At 37.2% G+C, this 25,205-nt stretch overlaps 1 protein-coding gene across 1 annotated transcript in view; it reads left to right on the plus strand.

The window, feature by feature from the left end:
* The window catches only part of LOC121729686 (diacylglycerol kinase eta), a 192,761-nt gene that overhangs the window by 17,789 nt on the left and 149,767 nt on the right, over positions 1–25,205 (plus strand). Inside the window, exon 2 of the mRNA XM_042118284.1 lies at positions 9,119–9,229. Coding sequence (XP_041974218.1) covers positions 9,119–9,229 — 111 coding nt within the window. The remainder of the gene's footprint in view (positions 1–9,118; positions 9,230–25,205) is intronic.

Raw genomic sequence — 25,205 nt, forward strand, 5'->3', positions numbered from 1 at the left:
ACAAACCCCGGTCGATATCCCCAAATTGCCGGGGATGCGTAAAGCATTTCCCCATGTTAAAAAAAAAGGTTTCTGTCGCATATAATGACGCTTTGTTGCAGTTTTACGACGCATTATATAACGACATCTTGTATTATTGTTGTAATTCGAAAGGAAAATTGTGTTTTGTTGCATTAAATGTAAGTATTTTATGCTTGCTTGTTGTTTGTTACAAATAAAAAGAAAATTTCAAATAGTTGTCAATTAGAATATTATAACAATTTTTAAATATGTATGTATACAGTTGGTCAGAATATGGTATGTTCCTCATTGTTATTTATTAAAAGCTTTTATTTTTTACTATTTAAGCTGGTATCGTTATTTAAGGCTATCTAATATATAAAATTCTCGTGTCACAGACCACAGTATTTGTGCGCGAAGTCCTTCAAAACGAGTCAATCGATTTTAATTAATGTAATGTACATTCGTTAGGCCTGAGAATAGGTTTTTATGTACTTTTTATATTGATACTAGAAATAATTTATATGGCAAAACAACGTTGGCGGGTCAGCTAGTAAAAATATAAAATAACGTTTATTACTAATAGACCTTAAGAACCAAACGAAGTTCTATTGTGTCGTCTGTCGTTAGTTTTTTGCGAACTGGCAATAAATCAAGTCGCTTTTTTCGCAGAGTCTAGATGTAGGATATCGACGGCGCTCGTGTCGTTACATGTACAAATGGCTTTCCTATAAATTGCACCTTAGGGTATTTCACCTGGACATGTCGTACAGTGCCAAAATCTTTACTAATCTTATATATAAAATTCTCGTGTCACAATGTTAGGCCGCGTACTCCTCCGAAACGGCTTTACTGATTTTAACCAAATTTTATATGCATATTCAGTGGGTCTGAGAATCGGTTACTGGGTAGTTTTTATATTGATAAGTGCATTTGTTGATTAAATAATAGTAAATTGTTTGTGCGACGGGATAGCGATGGACGTTGCCATGGTGACATACTTATTTAGTCACTTGTTGGGGACGATGGTGGCTCAATTAGGACAACGTGAAAGAATAACCAACATTTTATTTTCATTTAACATAAAAGTACATTAAAGTTATCTAGCACAGTTATCTAGAACTTTTTGACAGCTCCGGAGAAGTCCAGAGAAAAAAGGCGGCAAGTCAGTGACAGTTGTCAAAATATCCCGCGCTCCGTTCTTCTTCTTCTTCGACATACCCCCGGGCGTTGAAAATTTAATTTTCAACCCTCAACAACTGGGCAGTGGACATATCTTGCTAAAGGCTCGACGGATGATTCCAGCAGAGGTACGGATGTCGGCCACTCGAGCAACGCCGTCAGATCCAGGGAATATTGCGACGATTCGGCCCAAACGCCACTTAAGTGGTGGTAAATTATCGTCTTTAACAACGACCAGAGTGTCGAGTTTCAATAAAATAATACGGGTGAAATACTTTATATGGCAAAGAAACGTTTGCCGGGACAGCTAGTAATATTATAAATTCGAAGAGAGTGTTTGTCTGTTACAATTCTTTACGCTCAGACGGGGAAGGACTTAGGGTAATTTTTGTTGCAAAAAAAATACGCGTAGCATTCGGGGACTGCCGCGGTGAAGCTATTGCATAGCATTTTTTATTAACTTACGCAATTATAATTCTCATACGTCCTAGTCGCACGCACAGAGACACCGTGCCGAAGTCTGGAGTGGTGTGTTTTAGGTGTTTTTCGTTACGGTGTTTCTTGATTCGGACGCCGCGATCAAAGCCCGCGATAAAAGCTATTATAGCTAAAAATTTAAGCGCAAAGGAGTTGCGGGCGTCATAATAATAATAATAATAATAATAATATCTATGGACGCTTCACACCACGTCAGTCTGGCCCCGTGCTAAGTACCTGAAGGACTTGTCTTATAGGTACCAGACAACGGAAATATATTTAATACTTTTATACTATGCATTTATTTAAGATTTTTATTATATCATACACATATTTAATACACATCCAGACCCGGGAACATTGAAAACTGTTTGTTCGCGACCCCCGGCTTGAGCTACCAACGCGCTCACCACTGAGCCACAGAGGTCGTCGAGAATAATAGGTTTTTGGTTCAGTTTTAAAGGACTAAAATATGTATCGCCTTATCACGTTGCAATGCGAACTGATCCTTACTGCCGCACTCAGAGACGAACATTAATTACTTAACTGTAATTAAATGGAGAATTTATCATCTATACTTATATTAATACGCAAGCGAAAAACTTTATATTGTGAAATTTTGTACAGTTATAGATTATATTATGGTGAAGAAGTGCATCGAGCTAGTATTATTTTGAAATTATGCTTTTATCACATATTTTTTTAACAAATAAAACGTTACACACACTACATTATACGCACACTCAAGAAGATGACAGATTTTTGAGTGACAAACCTGTACATACGAATATTCTTTTATTTATGGTTGAAGTCTGTTGACAACAAGTTGACAAATTGAAAATAGATTATAGTTTTTTTTATTGAATCTTAGATACTATTAGACAATGCTTACACGGCCAGTCTGAGATCAGAGACGAGAGTAGAGAAAAAATATATGATAAAATCAATATTTTTTTAACAAATTAAACGTTACTTCCTAATGTCGTTGAAACTAAGGTCGAATTTCGACCATTGGGCGATATCTAGTTATTATAATTATGTCTCTGAGTACAGCGGCCGTAAGACTATTATTTTCCGCTATTTTTTGGCTGTTGTCACCTGGATTATTAACCTCAAGATCATGGAAGCCTCTGGTCGGTTTTTGATTTTAATTAAACTATGTAATTAATCGATTACCAACAGAATCTTCGGAGTAGGGTGACCACAGTTACGATAGTAAATACCTTTAGATTTTCTGTCGTATACGAAGGCTTGGCTAGAAAATATAGAATACACAATATGGACGTGGTGTAACGCCCACTTTTTATGGTTTCTCAACGATTCAGACATCAAAGCTAACGCATAAAGCTACCAAGCAAACCATAGTGATTATATTCTCTTTGAAGCAAACTTATCATGCGACATGTCCCAAGTTTCATACTATTTATGACATTTTGAGCTTGTTTCACCATCCCGATAAGTGCCGGATCTTACAGATAGAATATACTCTGACAGATACTCCATATTCTATCTGTCAGATAACTTATGGATAGCCTATCCGACACTTATAAATTATAATTAAGTGGTGAAGCTGTCCCGTAATATTACATATTGTGGTCTTCTGGCTTCTGTAACACTTTTAAAAACTATTAAATTTTGTATTTTTACTATTTTCTCCAGAAATACTTTCCTTAACATCTTGTTTTGTGTAACGTTACACGGTTATTATCACGTAACGAGTCGCAGCTGGGGACGAGCGATCTTCATCGTTATCTGAATTACTATTGTGCGAGTTTCACCCTCGATCTACTAACGTGGCCGTTGGGCTTACACGAGGCTCTTTATGTGGGTGATGTAGAGAATGAGGGTTTAAATATAAATGTGTCGCATTGCGATGTTTTAAGGGTTACCTAAACAACTTTTTATGGTAGTATAAGCGAATCCGACTAACACTTGACCGGTTCGTGTTCTCTGTACGTTTGGCTATGATGGACATGGATGCTCTACGTCATGTAACATAATCGAAGACGAAGATGACCACCAACGAAAAGGCTCCTTCATAATAATTGCAAAGAATGTGAGAAATTACAATATCATAATAATAACTATAATATGATACGCGAACGAAAAACTTTGTAACCCTTTTTACGAAAAATGGGGAAACGTAGGTGCATGAAATTTTGCACAGTTATAGTTTATATGGTGAACGAGTGCATCGAACTAATATTATTTTGAAATTATGCCTTTATCATACATTTTTTTAAGAAATAAAACATTACACACACTACAACACACACACATGAGAAATGGCAGATTTTTGAGTGACAAGCCTATACATACGAATTATACTCTTTTATTTATGGTTGAAGTCTGTTGACAACAAGTTGACGAATTGAAAATGGATTATAGTTTTTTTTATTGATTCTAAGATACTATTAGACAATGCTTACACGGCCAGTCTGAGATCAGCTAAGTCCCAGAGACAAGAGTTGAAAAAAAAACGATAAAGTCAACATTTTTACAAAATATAGGTAGTAGTCCTAATGTCGTTGAAACTAAGGTCGAATTTCGACCATTGGGCGATCTCTAGTTATAATAATTCGAGCTCAACTTTAACCTATAATTGCTCATTTCATTTAGCCCAAAACGTATTCTCAGTTAAAATAACGCGTGGCACTCGGAGATTGCCGCGGTAAAGCTATTGCAGAGATTTTTTATCAACTTATAATTCTAGCATACGTCTAGTTGCACGCACACTAACACCGTGCCGAAGGTGCCGAAGTCTGGCAACGCTGCCCCGCTGTGGCGGTCGAAGGGGTGAAGGTTATTTTCCCGCCCGCGATAAAAGTTATGCAATAGTTTAAAAATATATGTTTTAAGTTTTTAACTGTGGACTGCATCTTCAGAAACCACAGTCACCCTACATGGGGTGTTTCACAAGATCCGGCACACGGTCCACCTAGCTGACCCATTTCGCGTTAATTCGATTCGCACAAGCAATTTGGGACGGGACCGTCTTATAATTTAATATCTCGGCCATGTTAGTTGCAGATTAGGGGTTAGGAGTTTGGAAGTTGGGGTCGAATCGGCCCGGGTGGGGGTTAAGTCGGTCACTTGGTCAGGCTGTCGAGGATGGACGAAGTCTTCGATTGTGATAGGGTCACAGTCTTATTTCGTCGCTGTAAAGCATTTAATTGTGTATTGTATTGACCCATATATATACCCCATATATTTATACGTGGGAGAGCCATTCTTCTGCACGAATGGGCCGTCTCGACCGGAGAAATACCACGTTCTCACAGAAAACCGGCGTGAAACAGCGCTTGCGCTGTGTTTCGCCGAGTGAGTGAGTTTACCGGAGGCCCAATCCCCTAACCTATTCCCTTCCCTACCCTCCCCTATTCCCTTCTCTTCCCATCCCTACCCTATTCCCTCTTAAAAGGACGGCAACGCACCTGCAGCTCTTCTGATGCTGCGAGTGTCCATGGGCGACAGAAGTTGCTTTCCATCAGGAGACCCGTTTGCTCGTTTGCCCCCTTATTTCATAAAAAAAAAATCGGTTCAGCAGTTTGGGCGTGAAGAGGTAACAGACAGACAGACACACTTCTGCGATTTGCGTCTATCCTTTAAAAAATAACCACCTTTGGGTATACAAGACTGTCGAAATAATCGGTTTTCTTTGAGACCATGGTATCTGTCCGGACAGCACGATTAATCTATGCTAGTCGTACCAATAAAGGTGTAAATTTGAACTTATGTCTGTATGTCCGTTACCTCAGCTGAACCGCATTGGATTAATTGGAACGAAGTTCCTTATCTCGCGTTCGGCGTATATCTGAAGGCTAGACAGAACGATATTTGACCTTGATTTGACCTCGACACTTTTTTATTAGTATCTGCATGTTAGGGGCAGTTAGCGTTGATAGTAAGTATTCCTTTACGTGAACTAGATGGCGTTTTTTAGGGTTCCGTAGCCAAATGGCAAAAAACGTAACCCTTATAGATTCGTCATGTCTGTCTGTCTGTCTATCTGTATGTCTGTTTGTCTGTCCGTCCGTATGTCACAGCCACTTTTCTCCGAAACTATAAGAGCTATACTATTGAAACTTGGTAAGTAGATGTGGTCTGTGAACCGCATTAAGATTTTGATACAAAAATTGAAAAATTATTAAAAATTTTAGGGGTCCCCATAGGTACAACTGAAATAAAAATTTTTTTTTCATCTAACCTATGCGTGTGGGGTATCTATGGATAGGTCTTCATATTGAGATTTCTAATATAATTTTTTTCTAACCCGAATAGTTTGCGAGAGAGACTCATCCAAAGTGGTAAAATGTGTCCCCGCCCCCCTCTAACTTCTAAAGTCATCATAATTCAAAAAAAATATATGATGTGAATTACTATAAAAACTACCAACGAAAATTGGTTTGAACGAGATCTAGCAAATGGTTTTTTTATACGTCATAAATAGTACCTAAACCTAAATTTAACTTTCATTAAATCAACTGATATATAAAAAAAAAAAAAAAAGTTTATTTGCAACTACATTAATGATGCATAAATGATTTAAATAAATCAAAAACCTTTTAATTTCATAGAAATAAACCTTATTGCTGCTGCGGAACCCTTCATGGGCGAGTCCAACTAGCACTTGGCCGGTTTTTAAAGTAAACAGCGACGCGTTGTTAGTATACCTGGGCCTCAATAGATGGCGTTTTTTTAATACTTTTTTTGGGTGTATATGTAATATTATGTAGGTATACAGGTTTTTTGAACATAAGAAATAACTTTGTTCCATTCGGGTGTCCCTTGACACCTCTCAAGTTTTTTACGGAGATATTTTTGTTACCGGGTAGTTTGTATTGTGAAAACTTTACAGTCAATGCGTGTTATACGAATTTCTGCGCAACAAAAGTTGCAGGCAACGTTAGTAGCAATATAAATAATTTGTAGAATTAGGTCGTCAATTTCTCAAAAACAGAGAGAAATTGACGACCTCTGTGGCTCAGTTGGTGCCGTGGTTGGTGGGCTGGTGGCAGCTCCAGCCGAGGGTCGCGTGTTCTAATCCCGCCGACGGAACAAAAAGTTTTCAAAGTTCCTGGGTCATGGATGTGTATTAAATATGTGTATCATAATAAAATAAAAATCTTTAATATAATAATATAATAATAATTATAATAATATGTTTATTGCCAAAACTTTTTTACACAATATAACATACCGATTCTATATTGCAATTTGTTTAAGACTAGGATTTTTTTTTGATTGTATAGTATAAAAGTATTAAATATATTTCCGTTGTCTGGTACCCGTAACACAATGTCCTTCAGGTACTTACCACGGGGCCAGACTGACGTGGTGTGAAGCGTCCATAGATATTATTATTATAAATAAAGCTAAATATAGCAGGTTGATAATGTTCCTCATTAGTATGATCATTACTTGAACCCTTTAACATAAAGAATTAAATATTAGCCAATTAGCCCAACGGGCGCACTGATCGCCAGAGACCGAAGAATGGGACGTAGACATGGCTTAATAAAATCTAAACTCAATAAAAAAATAGATTATTTCCATCTAAGAGAAAAGATGAAATTTGCCTGACTTTAAGAGCTTTACATGTGTACGCTTCAATAGAATCCGGGGTTAAAAATAAACTAAAAACAAAATACATACGTTACATAGCAGTCTAACAGCGAAATTTGAGTACATATTTTATTGGTGGCGGCGACTGGTTGCACCGTTATAGACTTATAGTGTCCAGTTTTTAGCTTTAAAGCAGCTAAACTTAAACGCTGGGACTTCATCAGTGGCCCGCGTCAAGTTAAACCATTTTGAAATTCAAGCCTACCGGCAAAATAGTGTAAATTTTTTGTAAAAGTTGTAAAAAAAAATCCACGTTTAAATAGCCAATTTTAAAGAACGTTATTTTTTACCCCTAAAAAATTGTGGTAGCGGCCCGCGACACCTAACCTAACCTAACCTATACCAAAACGTGTGTATGGCCCGTATGAAATAAAGGTCGAGTAGCACTGGACAGCCTTCAGTTATTTATCACACCAACACAATACTCTCACTGAGTCATTTCTACTCGTTCGTAGGTCTGTGGTGGTCTTTTTTCTTTGCTCCGGTAAGGTTGTTCAGTTATAATGAGCGTGTACCGCGGGCCGCCCCGAGCGTTCGCCTCCTGTTATATAAAAACAAAATGAAAACAATAGTAGCAGTACCTATTACTGGTTTGATAAATACGTCACACATATCCATCCATTTAATAATAAAATATGCGAAAGTGTGTCTGTCTGTTACCTCTTCACGCCCAGGCCATTGAAACGATTTTGCTGAAATTTTGTATGGAGATACTTTGAGTCCCGCGAAAGGACATAGGATACTATTTATTCCCGAAAATTTTACGGTTCCCGCGTAATCGGTGCAGTAAACAAATTTTGGTGCAACGGATTTACGGGCATCATCTAGATTCTAGTATATAGTAGACTAATAACTAATATAACAATATAGTTTTAACTTTTACATAGTATATTATGTTGGTAAACTTTCTCGCACGATCTGCAATAAAATCGTACACGACGGGTTTCCACAAAGTTTGGCATAGTTGTGGGAACTATGTTCGCAAGTTCCATGACTATGAGCGATTTGGACGGCTGCAATAATTTTAACGTCCTAATGTTCCAGTTTGGAATTAATGTGGTTTCACTTAAAACCATACATTTTTTTGTTTGAAATTTAAACAAACAAAACTTTCACTTATAATACCACAAGAGCTTCAAAATTATCAGATATTTCCCGATAGGTTCGTTGCAAACAAATAAAGGATTCAAGTTTTTCAGGTTAAAAAATCACGAGCGCGAAGCGCGAGTGATTTTTCCTGAAAAACTTGACGACTTTATTTGTTTGCAGGGAACCTTGAGGGAAATGCCAGATAATTTTGAAGCTCGTGTGGTATTCGGGGGATTATTTTTCCGTCCCAAATGTCGGCCAATATAATTGCACCATGAGACACAATTGAATTCAACCTGTCAGTTTGACGTGTTTGTCTTTTATATATAGCAACTACCAGAGAAAATTTTCAAAAAATTATCAGCATAATACCATGTAGGTTGTACCACGTGACGTCGAATGGTGCAATTCTATTGGTCGATATTTGGGTCGGAAAAATAATCACTTTTATGTCTTTACTTACTAGGTGCGACTTTGTGTAGGCCTTAGGAATTTCTCTTCGATATATTTCATATGTGCCTCTTCATTGAATTCTGATCAGGGGGGTGAGCCAAAATCTTTTCGTTTTCGCTTCCTTTTTTTTTTTTTTTTTTTTTTGGCTAAATGGCCAGGCTTTACCCTCAAATATTTCCTCCCCTTGTGGCTTCCATAAAAATATAACGCGACCATCACGAAAAGTCCGCAAAAATTGTTGTAGAAGTGCAGCTGTCATCTTGTTGTGTGATGTCTCCATGTGTTGTTGCAGCCGGTGGTCCGCGAGGGTTTCCTGATGAAGCAGACGCGCAGCTTCCAGCGATGGCAGCGCCGCTACTTCAAGCTGCGCGGCCGCACGCTGTACTACGCCAAGGAGAAAGACGTGAGTACATACACATTCTAATTCTTTACTAAGCACACAACAATATATAAGTACAATAACTTAAACTAGGTAACGAACATCACCTGATAAAAAGCAATTTCCGTCGCCCATGGACACTCGCAGCATCAGAAGAGCTGTAGGTGCGTTGCCGGCCATTTAAGAGGGAATAGGGTAATAAGGGAGGGTAGGGAAGGGAAAAGTGTAGGGGATTGGGCCTCCAGTAAACTTACTCGGCGAAAAGTGCTGTTTCACGCCGGTTTTTTGTGAGCCCGTGGTATTTCTCCGGTCGAGCCGGCCCATTCGTGCCGAAGTATGGCTCTCCGTGCTACGTTACGTTCTATAAAGTTTAAAGTTGTGTTATGGAAATCAGACAACGGATGCACGCCAGATTGAATTAATGAAATACACTTTTCTTGCTTTACTCTTACTATAATTATTTACTTTCGTTTATAACAATTGTAGTAAAATACACGACCGGTTTTCGTCTAAACTCTAAGCCATCATCAGGTGTACCGTGTCATGAGTAGATCTGGGGGCCCCCGCCGAGATGAGCTAAGCGAAACGCAAGGGCACTATCTACTTTTTTTCGAAGTGTCTCGTCGTTTTTTTGAACCCTCATAGATAGAGTTGGTTTCCGATGTACCTATATTTCCTAATTATATGTGATAAAATCAAACACTCCAGTTATAATAAATCGCCTTTTAATTTCTCACCTTCAAATTCTTTACAACACTATTTATAGTTACTTAAAACTGCACTAATAATTCACAGTGACAGTACTGCCGTAATGTTCACTCTGTGGCTGCTTTAAGAAGAATGCCCCTTCCAAATCAAAAATCAACTATTTATTGATCATTCACCGGAAATACGATATTTTAAAAATATATTTAATAAAATGCAGTTCCGGCTTCATCCGACCGGAAGTACACCCACAAATTTTCATTTAATTAAGAATTGGCATTCTCCTCAGTTGAATAATTAACAAGAAATAAAAAAAAAATAATAGAAGCCTTAATATTAATATTTAAGAATTAAAATAATAATTTATTAACAATATAGAATGTAAATATAAAATTAATATGACTTCATGAAATAAATAATATTGATTTTTCATAAAGTGTAAATATAAAATAATTTGATTTGAACAATAATATAATAAAAATTTACAATCACAATTTCCAAATTAACGTTAAATACATATTTCAAATATTCGAAAATCATTACATATATAATATATTAATTCGCAAGAGAAAAACTTTGGATCCCTTTTGACAAAACATGCGGAAACGTACCTGCATGACATTTTTCACAGTTATAGTTTATGTAGAGAAGGATTGCATCGAGCCAATGTTGTTTTAAAATTATACTTTTATCACACATTATTTTATTAAATAAAACATTACTCACACTACAGTCTACAACATGCACACTACGATCTTTTGGATGACATTAAACCTATACACACGAATTGTACTCTTGTAAGTATATTTTATGGTTCAATTCTGTTGTCAAATTGAAAATAGATTTTAGTTTTTTTTTTTTTTATATTGAATAGAATATCAATAGAAAAGTGTTGAGAAACTTTTCTAATTTCGACCATTGGGCGATCTCTAGTATGTAGAATTTGTTTAAGTTAGGGTCGGTAGAGTTAGGCCGTGTAAATTCAGAAGCTTAGCTCTACATGAGATCTGATATCTTTTTTACAGGTTTTCTTTGAAAAAGATATCAGATGCCATTTAGAGCCAAGCTTCTGATTTTTACACGGCCTTTCAGCGCTGCTACTTTCACACTCTTTACAAGGAACACATACACACCCTAAAGTATTATCACTTAGTTTTGTTACACCTTGTATAATAATTATATATCGTAATTCGCCACGTACAGGGGCTTTGTTCATTATTCATGCCATATTCTACAGATATACTTGGACAGCTCGATATGATAATTAAACGCAAAAAAAAAGAAAATCTTGTGACGATCTGGTAAACTAAGCGAATAAATGACTTTTTAATGAGCTCACCTGCTTTCATCATCTATGTCAGAGGTTCCCAAACTTATTTCGTCTGTGGGATATGCGTGGAGACCGCAAAGGAAGATCTTCCGACTGAGCGAGGTGCCTGCCTGTACTGCCCTCTTAAAGAAAAAATAATTTACCGCCCCCATCGTTTCGCCTATTTTCTTATCTTTTTGTAAAAATAGATACAAAATGCTAAATTTGTCGTTTTCAAACCATGTTTTCACCATTACCACAGTCTTAATTTGCATGCCCGAATTTTCTCCAATTCCTGAATTCCGGGATTTTTGTTCAACATCCTCAGAAGTCGTCTCTATACTTGCTAGCTAAAAATTTAAACTAGTATAAGGAAAGATGCATTTTATTTAAAATGCATTCAGATGAAATTAAATTACAAATCCCAAGCCTGTACACAACGCCCCATTTTCTTCTGGGTCCCCCACCCATACCCTTTAGGCCTTCAGCGCCCACAAGGGGGCGTTATCGCCCACTTTGGGAAAGGCTGATCTATGATCTAATGAATACAGGTGTACTAAACATTCTGAATATTCAGCGCCAAAACTCACATTAGGATTTAGGCCCAATGATATCGTTTGCGGTACACCGTGCGGGGGGCGGGGCTTCCCAGAGACCGCTCGGCGCCAATGCCTTGCCGCCCTAGCAGCTGAAAGTCGCAACCAGACTTCAGTAGCGCTCCACGCGCTGACGAGAGAGGAGGTTCCTACGTCGCTCCTCGCTGAACACACGACGTGTGTTCTAAATTTAAAACATTAATGAAAATTCTACCTATTTCCCTATCTAACTCCACAAACCTCCTCCTATACACCGTGTGCTACTAGTCGTATGTGAATATCAGTGGATTTTCAGTGTGTGTTGCCGGCGAACGACCTGGTTTTAATTTTGACTCTTGCACAATTCGGCCCGAGTTGTGTTCTGTGTTTTGATATCGTAAGTATTTCTGTTGTAAATTATGCGTTCCAAATTCAAAATATTGTTCTACGGAAGTTTCATAATAACCGACTCTACAATAGACAACTTCCGTTCCACCGTCGAGTAAAAGTACGCGCAAACTTTTATTATTCATGAATATAAGTACTACGTTATTTACACAGTTTCTTGGGAGTTCAAAATGTTGAATATAAATTGGCCTATATTGCGAGCGTTCGGAGATTAGGAAAGTGGAGATGATTATGACGCAGGTAAACACTTAGGCTATTTTAAAATTAACCTTTAAAGAGGTTATGATGGGCTCGACTGTATTGAAATTAGTTATACATTATTAACAACACTAATAACTATTGTAAAAGCACTAAGTTTTAATAAACACTAAGTACCTACATATTACTCTAAAACACGCTACAATTATTTATCCAAAAAATGTTCTATTTTCTCTATAATTTATTTTGAAGTAATCTATCTTCAAACTTTCTAAGAAAACTTCATAGAGATTTTCGTGCCAAGACGATCCATTATGTAAGATATCATATTTTGACCCATTATATAATCATCTTTATTTCCCGGTAAAATCTCAGCCGGAGTGGGACTGACACACTGAACTATTTATCCCGATACTGAGTGTTTGGCTAATATCAACGTAGCTAACGATTAAAGTGTTGAGTTTTTCGATATTGTTTTATTATAGAGTAATCAGTAATCGAAAGTGTATCGACTTTTTTGTTTTCACATCTATGATTTGAAAAAAAAAAACTTTTTCAATTCAGCGGTTTAAAAAAAGGTAAATGATGTTTTTTTACACCTTTTTACCCCTTTTCCCTAATTTTTTCTTAATTGATCTTAATTTTTTAGATGAGATTAACATATTTTTGTTTTTCTTATTGCTTTGTGTGATTCTATTGAAGAAATTCGCTACATTTTATTACAAAAAAGGTAAAAAGGCAACACAAGCCGCGAAAAAAAATTGTGATGTTTATGGACCTAATGTATCTGTGAGAGTAGCGCAAAGGTTTAAGCATTTTCAATCCGGAAATTTTGATATCAAAGATGCACATCGCTCTGGTCGCCCTGTTAGGGACAAAACTGATGCTATTTTTGAAAAAGTGGAGCAAGATCGGCATATTAGTACTAGTTACGATGTAGCTGAAGAACTGGGGATAGACCACAAAACGGTTTTGGTGCATTTGAAAAAAGCTGGGTACTCGAAAATGCTCGATATTTGGGTGCCTCATGAGTTCACTGAAAAAACCTAATGAACCGTGTACTCATTTGTGATTCTTTATATTACGACGTTATGAAACCGAATCATTTTTGAAGAAGCTGATAACTGGTGATGAAAAGTGGATCACGTACGACAAGAACGTGCGAAAAAGATCGTGGTCAAAGGCCGGTCATCAGGCTTCACATGGGCTTCACAGATTGTGGCGAAACCCGGGTTAACGGGCAACAAGGTGATGATTTGAGTGGGGTGAGATTGGAAGGGCATTATTCATTATGAGCTGTACTGCGAACAACTTATGAGATTAAAGCAAGAAGTTGAGAGAAAGCGGCCGGAATTAATCAACTGAAGGTGTGTGGTTTTTCATTATGATAACGCTAGATCTCACACATCTTTAGGCACTCAGCAAAAATTACGGGAGTTTCCCTGGGAGGTGTTAATGCATCGGCCGTATAATCCTGACATTGCACCTTCACATTTCCACCTGTTTCGGTCGCTGCAGAATTCCTTAGGCAGTGTCAGACATCACAATTAGAGGACTGCCAAAACCACTTGTCTCAGTTTTTTCATCAGAAGACCCAAAATTGCAAAATGGCAAAAAGGCAAAAGATGGCAAAAAGTTATCGAACAAATTGGCATCTATATACTTTAGTCAATTGTAAACAAACTTTATAAAAAAAAACCTTTTGAATTTTTATATTATAAAATGCGAAGAAACTTTTTCCCCAACCTAATATTATATATTAATTATTCACATGCAGAAATGATTGGAAGCTCTACAATTTATCCGATTAATTAGGAAAATGTTTTTCTTTCACGGACTGTGTCCGAGGAAAATTTTTAATTACAATTTTTAATTAAAATTATTAAATTGTAATTAAAAATTCAGTTTACGGATTGAATGGAACACGTGTTACGAGATTAAAAGTTAACCATGAATATTTTCTTCTTTTTGCTTCCAATTAAATCCTGTTGTTATAACTGTCATTAAACCCTTTAGCACGGGTATCGATTGTTTTTATAGTTCTTTTTGCAAAATGAGAATAGAAATTAAAGTAAGCAAATTAAAGTTTATTTTAATAAATGCTTGTATAAAAGGCTAAAAATTATGTATTGTTTTGATCCATCCTATGCTGAATTGGCTGAAAAAAGTTTTGGCCTAGATCTCACTAGATAGAAGACGTGATCGTTCTTTTAATAATAAAATTTACCATTGCTTGTCAAGCAACGTTTGTATTTTTTCTTTACCCTTACTTTAAAGAGTTAAAAATATTCGAAAATTTTTGAGTGCTGTTCATAAAATTTTGTTAAAGTAAGAATACATAATATTGCTAATATAGCCAAGAAATATTCTGTGACAAAAGTAGAACGCGTGCAATTTACAACAAAATGTACTGTTCTGCGGGTCGGAATTGCGGGTAATTGAATTTAAATTATATTCATCCTGACGAACTGCGCTCGAAGTTGCGAGATATCGTAGAAGTTGGGGAGATATAGCAGAAGTTGCGGTAATAGTTGTCTGGCGAAGTGACTGCGCTTGCACTTCGTAACTTCGAGCTTGTTTATTCACATTTCTATTGCGTTAGGATAATTTGTAATTGAGTTTTCTCTACTTGTTGTTGGATTATGTTTTATACCATGGACTATATCTTATCTTAATCTTTAAACGAGCAATTCTTGTATTTATAATATATAATTGGAATCTCGGAATCTGCTTCAATGATTTTCATGAATATAGGGCGTTTCAGGGGCAATAAATCGATCTAGCTAGGAACCAATTTTAGAAAATGTAATTTTATTCGTGTTTTATCGAATACCGAGCAAAGCTCGGTCAAATAGCTGGTAATATTCGATCTCAGATTTGTTGTAGGATTATATTATTTTATCATTTTTCGCGAGAAAATGGTTTTTTTGAGATCTTTAAATGATATTTAATTTTGTTAGTTTAGACATATTTATTACAAGTATTAAAATTGTAAATATCCTGTGTTTAAGCAATAACTAATAATAAATACCTACTACAGAAGAGTAACTTAGTTAAAAAAGTTAGAGTTTCAAAAATGCAATATTGACAAACTCAGGTCGATCCAAAAATTTCTTTGTCCCAGCTACGGTCTTTATGTCATGAATCATGATCAGTAACTGCAGCTACATTTTAAGAGGATACACCAGGGGCGAGAGAAATTGAAAATAGGTATTTGAAGATGTATTGCTGTCTCACCAATCTCAAGTCTCCCACCGCAGAGCGCGATAGAGACAACATGACAAAAGTTCTAATAAAAGAACAGAAAATCTTCGATTCGTTGTCCGCTGATTCCTTCTCCAAAACTTAACCGATTTAAGTACTTTTTTCATTAAGAATTAAAGCAAGGCTTGAGCTGGATTCCTATGTTTTATTTTTTTGTATATTTTAGCCAGTTTTGTTTTCTGGGTGATTGAACACAGAGGAAAATCTGGCCATTTTTTTGGGTTTTTGAACGTTCATATCTTTTTTAGTAACTAAATTATGAAAAAAAGAAAACATAGGGACATTGTATTAGTGGCCATAGATATTCAGAAAAAAAAATATAACTCTACCGGCATTATCCAGGGAGGAAACAGGGGACAACGTTTGTATGGAAAAACGGCGGTGTGGACTCCTCTTAACGGTCAAATTTATGAGAGAGTGAAGCCAAACGAGCGTAATTTTGTGAGTCGTGAGTCGCAGAATTTCTGCCAGCCGAAATTCTGCGACTCGTTACTCACAAACTACGCTCGTTTGGCTTCACTCTTACTGTACTGCATTTCATTTCAATGGTTTTGAGTTAAGAAATTCTTTTTTACCTAACGGAATAAAACTTAGTTATAGCGGTTGTCATGTTACAGAAGGAATAATAAAGTAGGTTTATCCAAATCTTTTTACGAATAGCTTTCGTCGTATATGACACATACGTATAAAATCGGGTGAATTCCCTAATGTACTATTTAAAAATTCGCCAAGTGCGAGTTGGACTCGCGCGCGATGGGTTCCGTACCATTCTAAAGCAAAAATAGGTAAAAAATGTGTTTTTTGTATGGGAGGCCTCCTCAATTATTTATTTTATTTAAATTAATTATTTATTATTAAAGTATAAATTATACAACTGAGTATTTTGTAAACATTTCAAGTTTCTATTGCCATTATTAATATCGAGCGAAAAATAGCAAATTTTCGTTTGTTTGTATCATGTATGGGATACATAATATTTAATTTATTTTATTTTTAGTATCTGTTGTTATAGCGGTAACAGATATATAATACACAATCTGTGAAAATTTTAGAAATCTAGTTGAAGCGGTTCTTGAGATATAGCCTGGAGATAGACAGACGGACAGACAGACATCGAAGTCTAAGTAATAAGGTTCTGTTTTTACCCTTTGGGTACTTACGGAATCCTTAAAATGAACGGAAAGACCTCGAAGGTTCCCTCATGAAAGCCGGACCCTTTCAGACTTTATCGGAGCCACGATAAATGATTGAAAGTCCTCCCTTATTGATTTTTAGGGTTCCATACCCAAAGGGAAATATCGGGACCCTAGTACTTTTGAAATTTTCACAGATTGTGTATATCTGTTGCTGCTATAACAAATACTAAAAACAAAATAAATTAAATATTTAAAGGGGTTTCAAAAATCACGTTTGTTGTATGGGACATACAACAAACATGATTTTTTTTGCATTTTTTTTCCTCCATATCAATAACGACAATAATTAGACTTCAAAAGTGTACATAATTAAAATTCCCCATCTCCAAAGCTACTGAACCGCTACCCTAAGTTGAATAATACCTAGTATAACAAAGAAAGAATTACTGAAATCGGAATAGTAATTTCAGAGATATCCGAACACAAACATAAAAACATACATACATACATACATTCGTACATAGTTACATACACTTTTGAAATTTGGCATATTTGTTCAGACACTGATATAGACGAAAATTGGGCAGTTCGGGAAATATCGTGTTCCTACTGTATACTGTATATCAATATTTAACAATCCGGCTAAAACGGTGACAAAAGGCCCCCATATGCAGGGAGGCAGATCGATCCAATTACTTCAAGTCGGAACAAAGAAACTTAGTATGCAGAGAAGATAGACATAACTTTCAAGTTTCAACCCTATCTGTTAAAAATAAATTTAATGATAGTGAAATACTTTCTTCTTATTCTCCGATACGTGGGAGAGCCATGCTTCGGCACGAATGGGCCGGCTCGATCGGAGAAATACCACTTTCTCACAGAAAACCGGCGTGAAACAGCGCTTGCGCTGTGTTTCGCCTTGTGAGTGAGTTAACCGGGGGCCCAATCCCCTACCCTATTCCATTCCCTACCCTCCCCTATTCCCTTCCCTTCTCTACCCTCTCCTATTAGGTACCCTATTTCCTCTTAAAAGGCCGGCAACGCAAGTGCGTTATGCTGCAAGTGCAGCTCTTCTGATGCTGCGAGTGTCCATGGGCGACGGATGTTGCTTTCCATCAGGTGACCCGTTTGCTCGTTTGCCCCCTTATTTCATAAAAAAAAGATCTTCCTTTCAGCTTCGATCTTTCAGAATTATGATTATTCTACTATTCTAAAAAAAACTAACTCATGAGTGATAGAAAAATGTTATCTAAGGCTTTCTTTTTATTCTCCGATCATCGTTCCCGGCTTTGATCTTTAAGAATTGAGTTCCCATGATCGCAGATTACTCCTGAGCATGTAGCCAAGACGCTTTATCGCTTCTTTATAGAATCGCCGATCAAAGTGTATGGAATTGACATGAGGCGAGTCGAACGATGCAACGTCATATTAACGAAACTTTTACGTCAATTTCAGACATTTTTATCGGCGATTCTATAAAAATGCGATAAAAAAGGTCTTGGCTAAAGGGCCGGCACCGACGTCACACGCCCCCGCCACTTGACGTGTCAATAATACAATTTGGCGGCATTATGACTATTGACACAATTAGCGTGGCCGGCGCGGCAGTAAACGGGTTAATAGCTGCCGTGAAACACCTGTGAAAGATTTATGGTATTCATCATCATCATCGTACGGTACAAAAGTGCTCACCAATAGTGCAGTTGTATACTATGACGACCTCTGTGGCTCAGTGGTGAGCGCGTTGGTAGCTCAAGCCGGGGGTCGCAGGTTCGAATCCCGCCGACGGAAAAAAAAGTTTTCAAAGTTCCTGGGTCATGGATGTGTATTAAATATATGTACCATATAATAAAAATCTTAAATGTATGTATAGTATAAAAGTATTAAATATATTTCCGTTGTCTGGTACCCGTAACACAAGTCCTTCAGGTACTTACCACGGGGCCAGACTGACGTGGTGTGAAGCGTCCATAGATATTATTATATTATTATTATTTATACTATTTGAACCTTTAGTTCCGAGTTATTCATTATCATGTTACCTGATGAACTTCTTATCAGTTTTCTCTTGATTTTGTAACCTTCCCAGGGCTTCCACGACTAAAATTAGTCAACAAAATTAATTTTTTTTTTTTATTTATACATAGACTAGATGACGCCCGCAACTCCGTTCCGCCAAAACTCGTTTATCGCGCGGGAATCGTACATTTTTCCGTAACATAAAGTACCCATGTCCTTTCTCGGGCCTCAAAGTATCACCATACCAAATTTCAGAATTATCGGTTCAGCGGTTTAGGCGTGAAGAGGTAATAGACAGACAGACACACCTTCGCATTTATTATGGATGGACATTGTATAATATATCTCTATAATAATTACAATCTTTTTTTTTTTTTTTTTATGAAATAAGGGGGCAAACGAGCAAACGGGTCACCTGATGGAAAGCAACTTCCGTCGCCCATGGACACTCGCAGCATCAGAAGAGCTGCAGGTGCGTTGCCGGCCTTCTAAGGGGTAATAGGGGAGGGTAGGGAAGGGAATAGGGGAGGGTACGGGAGGAAATAGGGGAGGGTAGGGAAAGGAATAGGGTAGGGAATTGGGCCTCCGGTAAACTCACTTACTCGGCGAAACACAGCGGAAGCGCTGTTTCACGCCGGTTTTCTGTGAGGACGTGGTATCTCTCCGGTCGAGCCGGCCCATTCGTGCCGAAGCATGGCTCTCCCACGTCAGAGAATCTTGAATGATTGTAATTATTATATCACATCACATCTTAGTCACCCTAATCTTTCTTCTTTCCACCTAAATGGTAGATTATACAAATGTTTTGTGACAGTTTAAAGATGTAAAAAATACAACAGTAATTTTATGTTCATGATACTGCTTACGTAGAGATTTGCTACTTGCGTTTAAACGGAAAAATATTGTCGTAAAAAATAAAAATGTATCTTCCTATGTACATAGATGACTCCTCGGTGTTTTTGTTACGAGTATGACAGCTGGCAGTAGATCATAATATTATTATTAGGGTTTCGTACCCATAGGGTAAAACCGGGACCCTATTACTAAGACTTCGTTGTCTGTCCGTCAATCTGTCTAGGCTGTATCTCGAGAATTGCTATAGCTAGACATCTGAAATTTTCACAGATTGTGTATAGGTAATATCTGTTGCCGGCTTAACAACAAATACTAAAAACAAAATAAAATTAATATTGGGGCTCCCATACAACAAACGTGATTTTTTGGCATTGTTTGCTCGATATCAATAATGGCAACAGGTAGATCTACACTTGAAATTTTCAAAAAATCCTCAATTATATGTGCACTTTGATAATAATTAATAACAAAATTAACATAAAATAAATATCCCATTAAATTTTTGAATCTATTTTTGCTCTATAACGGTACGGAACCCTTCATGCACGAGTCCGACTCGCACTTGGCTGATTTTATTAAAAAATATCTGTAGAAACATGTGAAAATTTTAATGACAATACGTCTATGGTTAAATTCACGACACAAGTTACGGTTACATAATATCTTCATATTAAATGTCAAAAAAAAAATATCCACAGCCGAACATATAAGCTCCTCGTTTTTGGGAAGTCGGTTAAAAATTGTGTGTGACTGGCCTATGACCTATGATTTGGACCATAGCAATTTAATGCTAACTTATTATGTCCTTAATGTATTTATTACAAAAATATAAATTAAATGTAATTTGAGCATGATAGTGTCAACCGCATATTACCTGCCCGCATGACTACTAAATGGAAATGTTTAAAACAAAATAGAACGTTCTATTAAATAGTTTATGATGGTAAAAGTGGGATATTACTAAATGCAATGCGGTTAAGTGGCAATATGAGTTGCACTTAATTCACGAGTCGAACGTCAACTTCATATTATAGAACGTTTATGTCCAAAAATGTTTATTTCTATAAAATGAAATTGGCGATTCTATTAAGAAGCGATAAAGAAAATGTTTTGTCTTCGTATTCGCCCGACAAGACCTAAGCGATCTGCGATCTGTCTACATGATAAATAATGCACCTTCCTCTCCCTCCAATTTCTGATTAATCTTAAAGTTTTGCGTGCCCTACACAAGTTGTCTGAACCACAAGTAGTCCATTGAAATGTTACATGAGCTATGCATTTATTAGAGGACGCAATTTTATTTCGGAACATGTAGGGGGGTCAATAGAAGCTTAACTTCAAGTTTGTAGGGTCGCCACCCTTTTTTTATGAAATAAAGGGGGCAAACGAGCAAACGGGTCACCTGATGGAAATCAACTTCCGTCGCCCATGGACACTCGCAACATTAGAAGAGCTGCAGGTCCGTTGCCGGCCTCTTAAGAGGGAATAGGGTAATAGGAGAGGGTAGGGAAGGAAATATGGGTGGGTAGGGAAGGGAAAAGTGTAGGGGATTGGGCCTCCGGTAAACTCACTCACTCGGCGAAACACAGAGCAAGCGCTGTTTCACGCCGGTTTTCTGTGAGCCCGTGGTATTTCTCCGATTGAGCCGGCCCATTCGTGCTGAAGCATGGCTCTCCCACGTCTCCCCCTTGTCCCCCGGCCGCCATCTTGAAAAAAGTAGTGACAACACTATTTTCGGAAACTATACATCTTACAAAAAATTTAATAAGTAATCATAATTTGTTGCAAATTATTTGTCTACAAATATGTTTGTACATAATTTTTACCCTAAATTAAAAATTAAAAAGTTATAAGCAAGAAAGTATGAAAATTTTTATGTTACTGCATAGTTCGCCAGAACAATTATAAAGGCATACTATAGAGTATTTCAGGCCTGCTTTTCTGCAGCCACACATGCTTCCACAGCTTCCTTTGCATCTGATTTCATGAGATCGGGTGGTGCTGGAGGCCCAAGCCTCCAGCAAGTTTTTATTAGCATCCAGATGTTTGCATGCTTCTTTTGACCCCCTAAATGTCCCAAAAATAAAATTGCGTCCTCTAATAAATGTAATATTCGGTCCTAAAATTGTAACATTTCAATGGACTAAAGGAGTAAACAAGCAGCTGGAGGCGATACTGATGTGAAGCGGTGTCTGTTTTGTATCAGTCGTAAAACGTATCTGCCGCCGTGTCCTCATAATATCGCTTGTTTGTTCACATTGCCGATTTAGCACTACCAGCGTGCAGCGCCCTGGGCGAAATTTTGTATTTTTTTTTTTTACCCACTACATTACATAAAACAACATACATACATAAAACAAAGTTACAGTCAAGATTAATGTAGAATTAATAGCACACTAGACTTATCCCCTTCGATCGTGGAAAAACGAGACACAATTATTAGCTTATTTATTGTTTTCGCGGCCGGATGTGGCCGCTTGGGGCTTGATGAATAAATAACGTAACAATTTGCGAAATAAAATATTATATTGTACAGGATTTATCTGTGGACCCCAAACTAAGCAAAGCCTGTCTCTTGGTGGTCCTAGTTTTACACAATCAATTTCACAAACAACTATTAGAGGCGCTTTCGGACAAAGGACAGAAATCGAGGTTTCATCTACATAATGATATTCATATCCATTACGTCTTATATTCCCCTATCTTCTATTTCTTCTGCTGGTAGTGCTAAAAAAGGAGCGTCCGCGGTGCCCTTTTTTATCCGGCGCCCTGGGTGGTCGCCCCCCGCTATGGCCTACTCATAATCATCATTATTCCCATGACCTACAGACTAGTAGAGATTGACAAAGGGTCTTCGTGGTCCAGTAATTCAGCGTGGCTGTTGACTCGGAGTTCGTGCGTTCGATTCCCGCGTTGGACAAGTTGTTGATTCCTGTTAAATATTAGGATAATGCAGATTAAGCACCTAATTGTCTGATAACAAAGGTGTCCATTTCCATGCATCGGGTTAGCCTGTAAAAAGTAAGTCATGCGTGTTATGTGAGAGTATAGGAAAAGAGAGTGATATTTGTGGTCGGCGTACTCATTTGGGTACTATAAAATCACCCCTGCCTAGCTGGAGTGGAATGCATTATTATAGGCCCATTCTTCTTGGTTTGATAGTAATCGAAGCTAATGATTTATTATTAAAGCATATTGATTGTTTTATTGTAACATGAAATTATTGAAATTGTAACTTTTTTAATCCCAGCTTCTATCCTGGGGTACAGCGATTGTAAATTGATCGGCTCATGACTTCAAACGCTCTCCGGGGGGTTACATATCAAATTATTTTGACCAATTTTTCAGGATGTAATATTATGATAGATTGGATGTTGCCTGCAACTTATGTTTGCGCTAATATTCATTAATTAGATAACAGACAGACAAACATACTTAAACATACTAGATAGACAAACCAAAATATTTTATCGTCAGTATACCTAGCCCCTTCTACTAATAATAATACTCCCCACACCGGTTTCGGTGACGGTGGCCAGTTTTATTGAAACCAGGCCTGTTACGCAGGAGTTTTTTATTTATTTATTTAAATCAGGCTACGTAGGCCCATACAATATATTATACCTTAATGACTAACATACATAAAAATTATATAAACTTAACAACTACACATTATCACGAATTAACGGCGACGTGACGCGCGCTTCATTCCGGAGTCTCCCCCGGAACATTCGGAGTTTTATAGTGCCCAAGTGTGTGCGCAGTACACAAGAGCACTCTCTCTTCTTTTCACTCTCATAACCCAGTGGGACGGAAGACCGACACGACTGGCGAGAGATCAGGCGCAGGACCGACTTTTTACATTCCCATCCGACGCATGGATCATCTTACTTGTTAGACAATCAGGTGATCAGTCTACACCTTGTCCTAACCAAACTTGAAAATAACATGTTTCCAACTCGGGATTCGAACCCACGACCTCCGGAGTCGAGAGCCACGCTCTAACCACTAGACCACGGAGGCGTTCAAATTCTAGTATTTGTAGAATAACAATCTTTGGCGGAAGATTATTATTATTCCGTCTCCGGTCTACGTGTAAATTGCAATAGAACGTATAAAGTACGAGTAGTATACGAACGTAGAGAATATAAAATAACCTAAGTGGGGTTTCTACCGTTTTACTATTTCGGGTACATTTTGCATTATGTCGTGTCGGGGCATAACTCACATAAGCGACTTCCTAATGTGATGCGCTTTGAAAATAATGTAGCACACAGCTCTATGATATGATAAGCTAATCTTAATATATATATTTCTTGTGTGCGTGTGTATGTGACTGAACTCCTCCTAAACGACTGGACCAATTTTGATGAAATTTTTTGTGTGTGTTCGTAGAGATTCGAGAATGGTTTAGATTTACAGTTTGGTCTACTGGAAAATGTTTTTTCAATTAATTTCTTATTTATAAGGAGTTGTTGATTTTGGAATGTTTTACATTAGATCCGGCGGACGGCGCTATCATCGCATTCAATATTATTCTATTTCAATTTTAGTTTGTCCTGGCAGATGGTGCTACGATTAATTTGAAAAAAAATTTGTTATTCAATTCATGTGCTGATTAAAATATTAAATAAATAACACATAGGCTACAATTTTAACCGACTTTCAAAATGGGGGAGGTGTTATGTTCGTTTTCTTATATTCAACGATTACTCCGCCGTTTGTTAACCGATTTTCAAAATTTTTCTTTTGGTATATAGGGTATCATCCTAATTTGGTATTATATTCAGAAAAGTGGTGATCTGATGAAGGATCCATAAGTAATCGAGGGAACTCCTCAAAACTTATAGGGAAACATATGGTGACTTCGGTTTCGTGAGAAGTATTCTAAGCATATGCTACCAACAAGTCGGATTTTGCACCGAGATATACCCAGTATACCGTGGTTCGGAAGGTGCTGAGAGAATTCCTGATTCTTTATAGATACAAGTTTGGGAGTTTCGGCGTTGTTTTAAGAACAGAAAGCATATGCTACTATGGAAATTACATTCTTCATCATCATCATCATCATCATCACTACCATATTATACCATTTCATAGTCTTTTAGATCGAGACTCGAGTTTGTCAAGCGATAATTAAAAAAAATCTATATCTACCTAATATTATAAACCTGAAGAGTATGTTTGCTTGAACGCGTCAATCTCAGAAACTACAGGTCCGATTTAAAAACTTATCTCAGTGTTAGATAGATCATTTATCGAGTAAGACTCATCATTTATCGAGAAGGTTATATTATATTATTACTCTAAGACTAATACGACAGAAGAAACTCAGGAAAATGTGGGAAAAACGGGGGAAATATTTTTTATGGGAAAATGTACCTACGGATTCTGTAAAATTTCTAATTTACGCGGGCGAAGCCGCGCGGGACATCTAGTTAATATATAAAATAATAATATCTATGGACGCGTAACACCACGTCAGTCTGACCCCGTGCTAAGTACCTGAAGCACTTGTGTTACAGGTACCA

This window comes from Aricia agestis, chromosome 8 (genome assembly GCF_905147365.1).
Source record: "Aricia agestis chromosome 8, ilAriAges1.1, whole genome shotgun sequence".
In the NCBI taxonomy this organism is placed as follows: domain Eukaryota; kingdom Metazoa; phylum Arthropoda; class Insecta; order Lepidoptera; family Lycaenidae; genus Aricia; species Aricia agestis.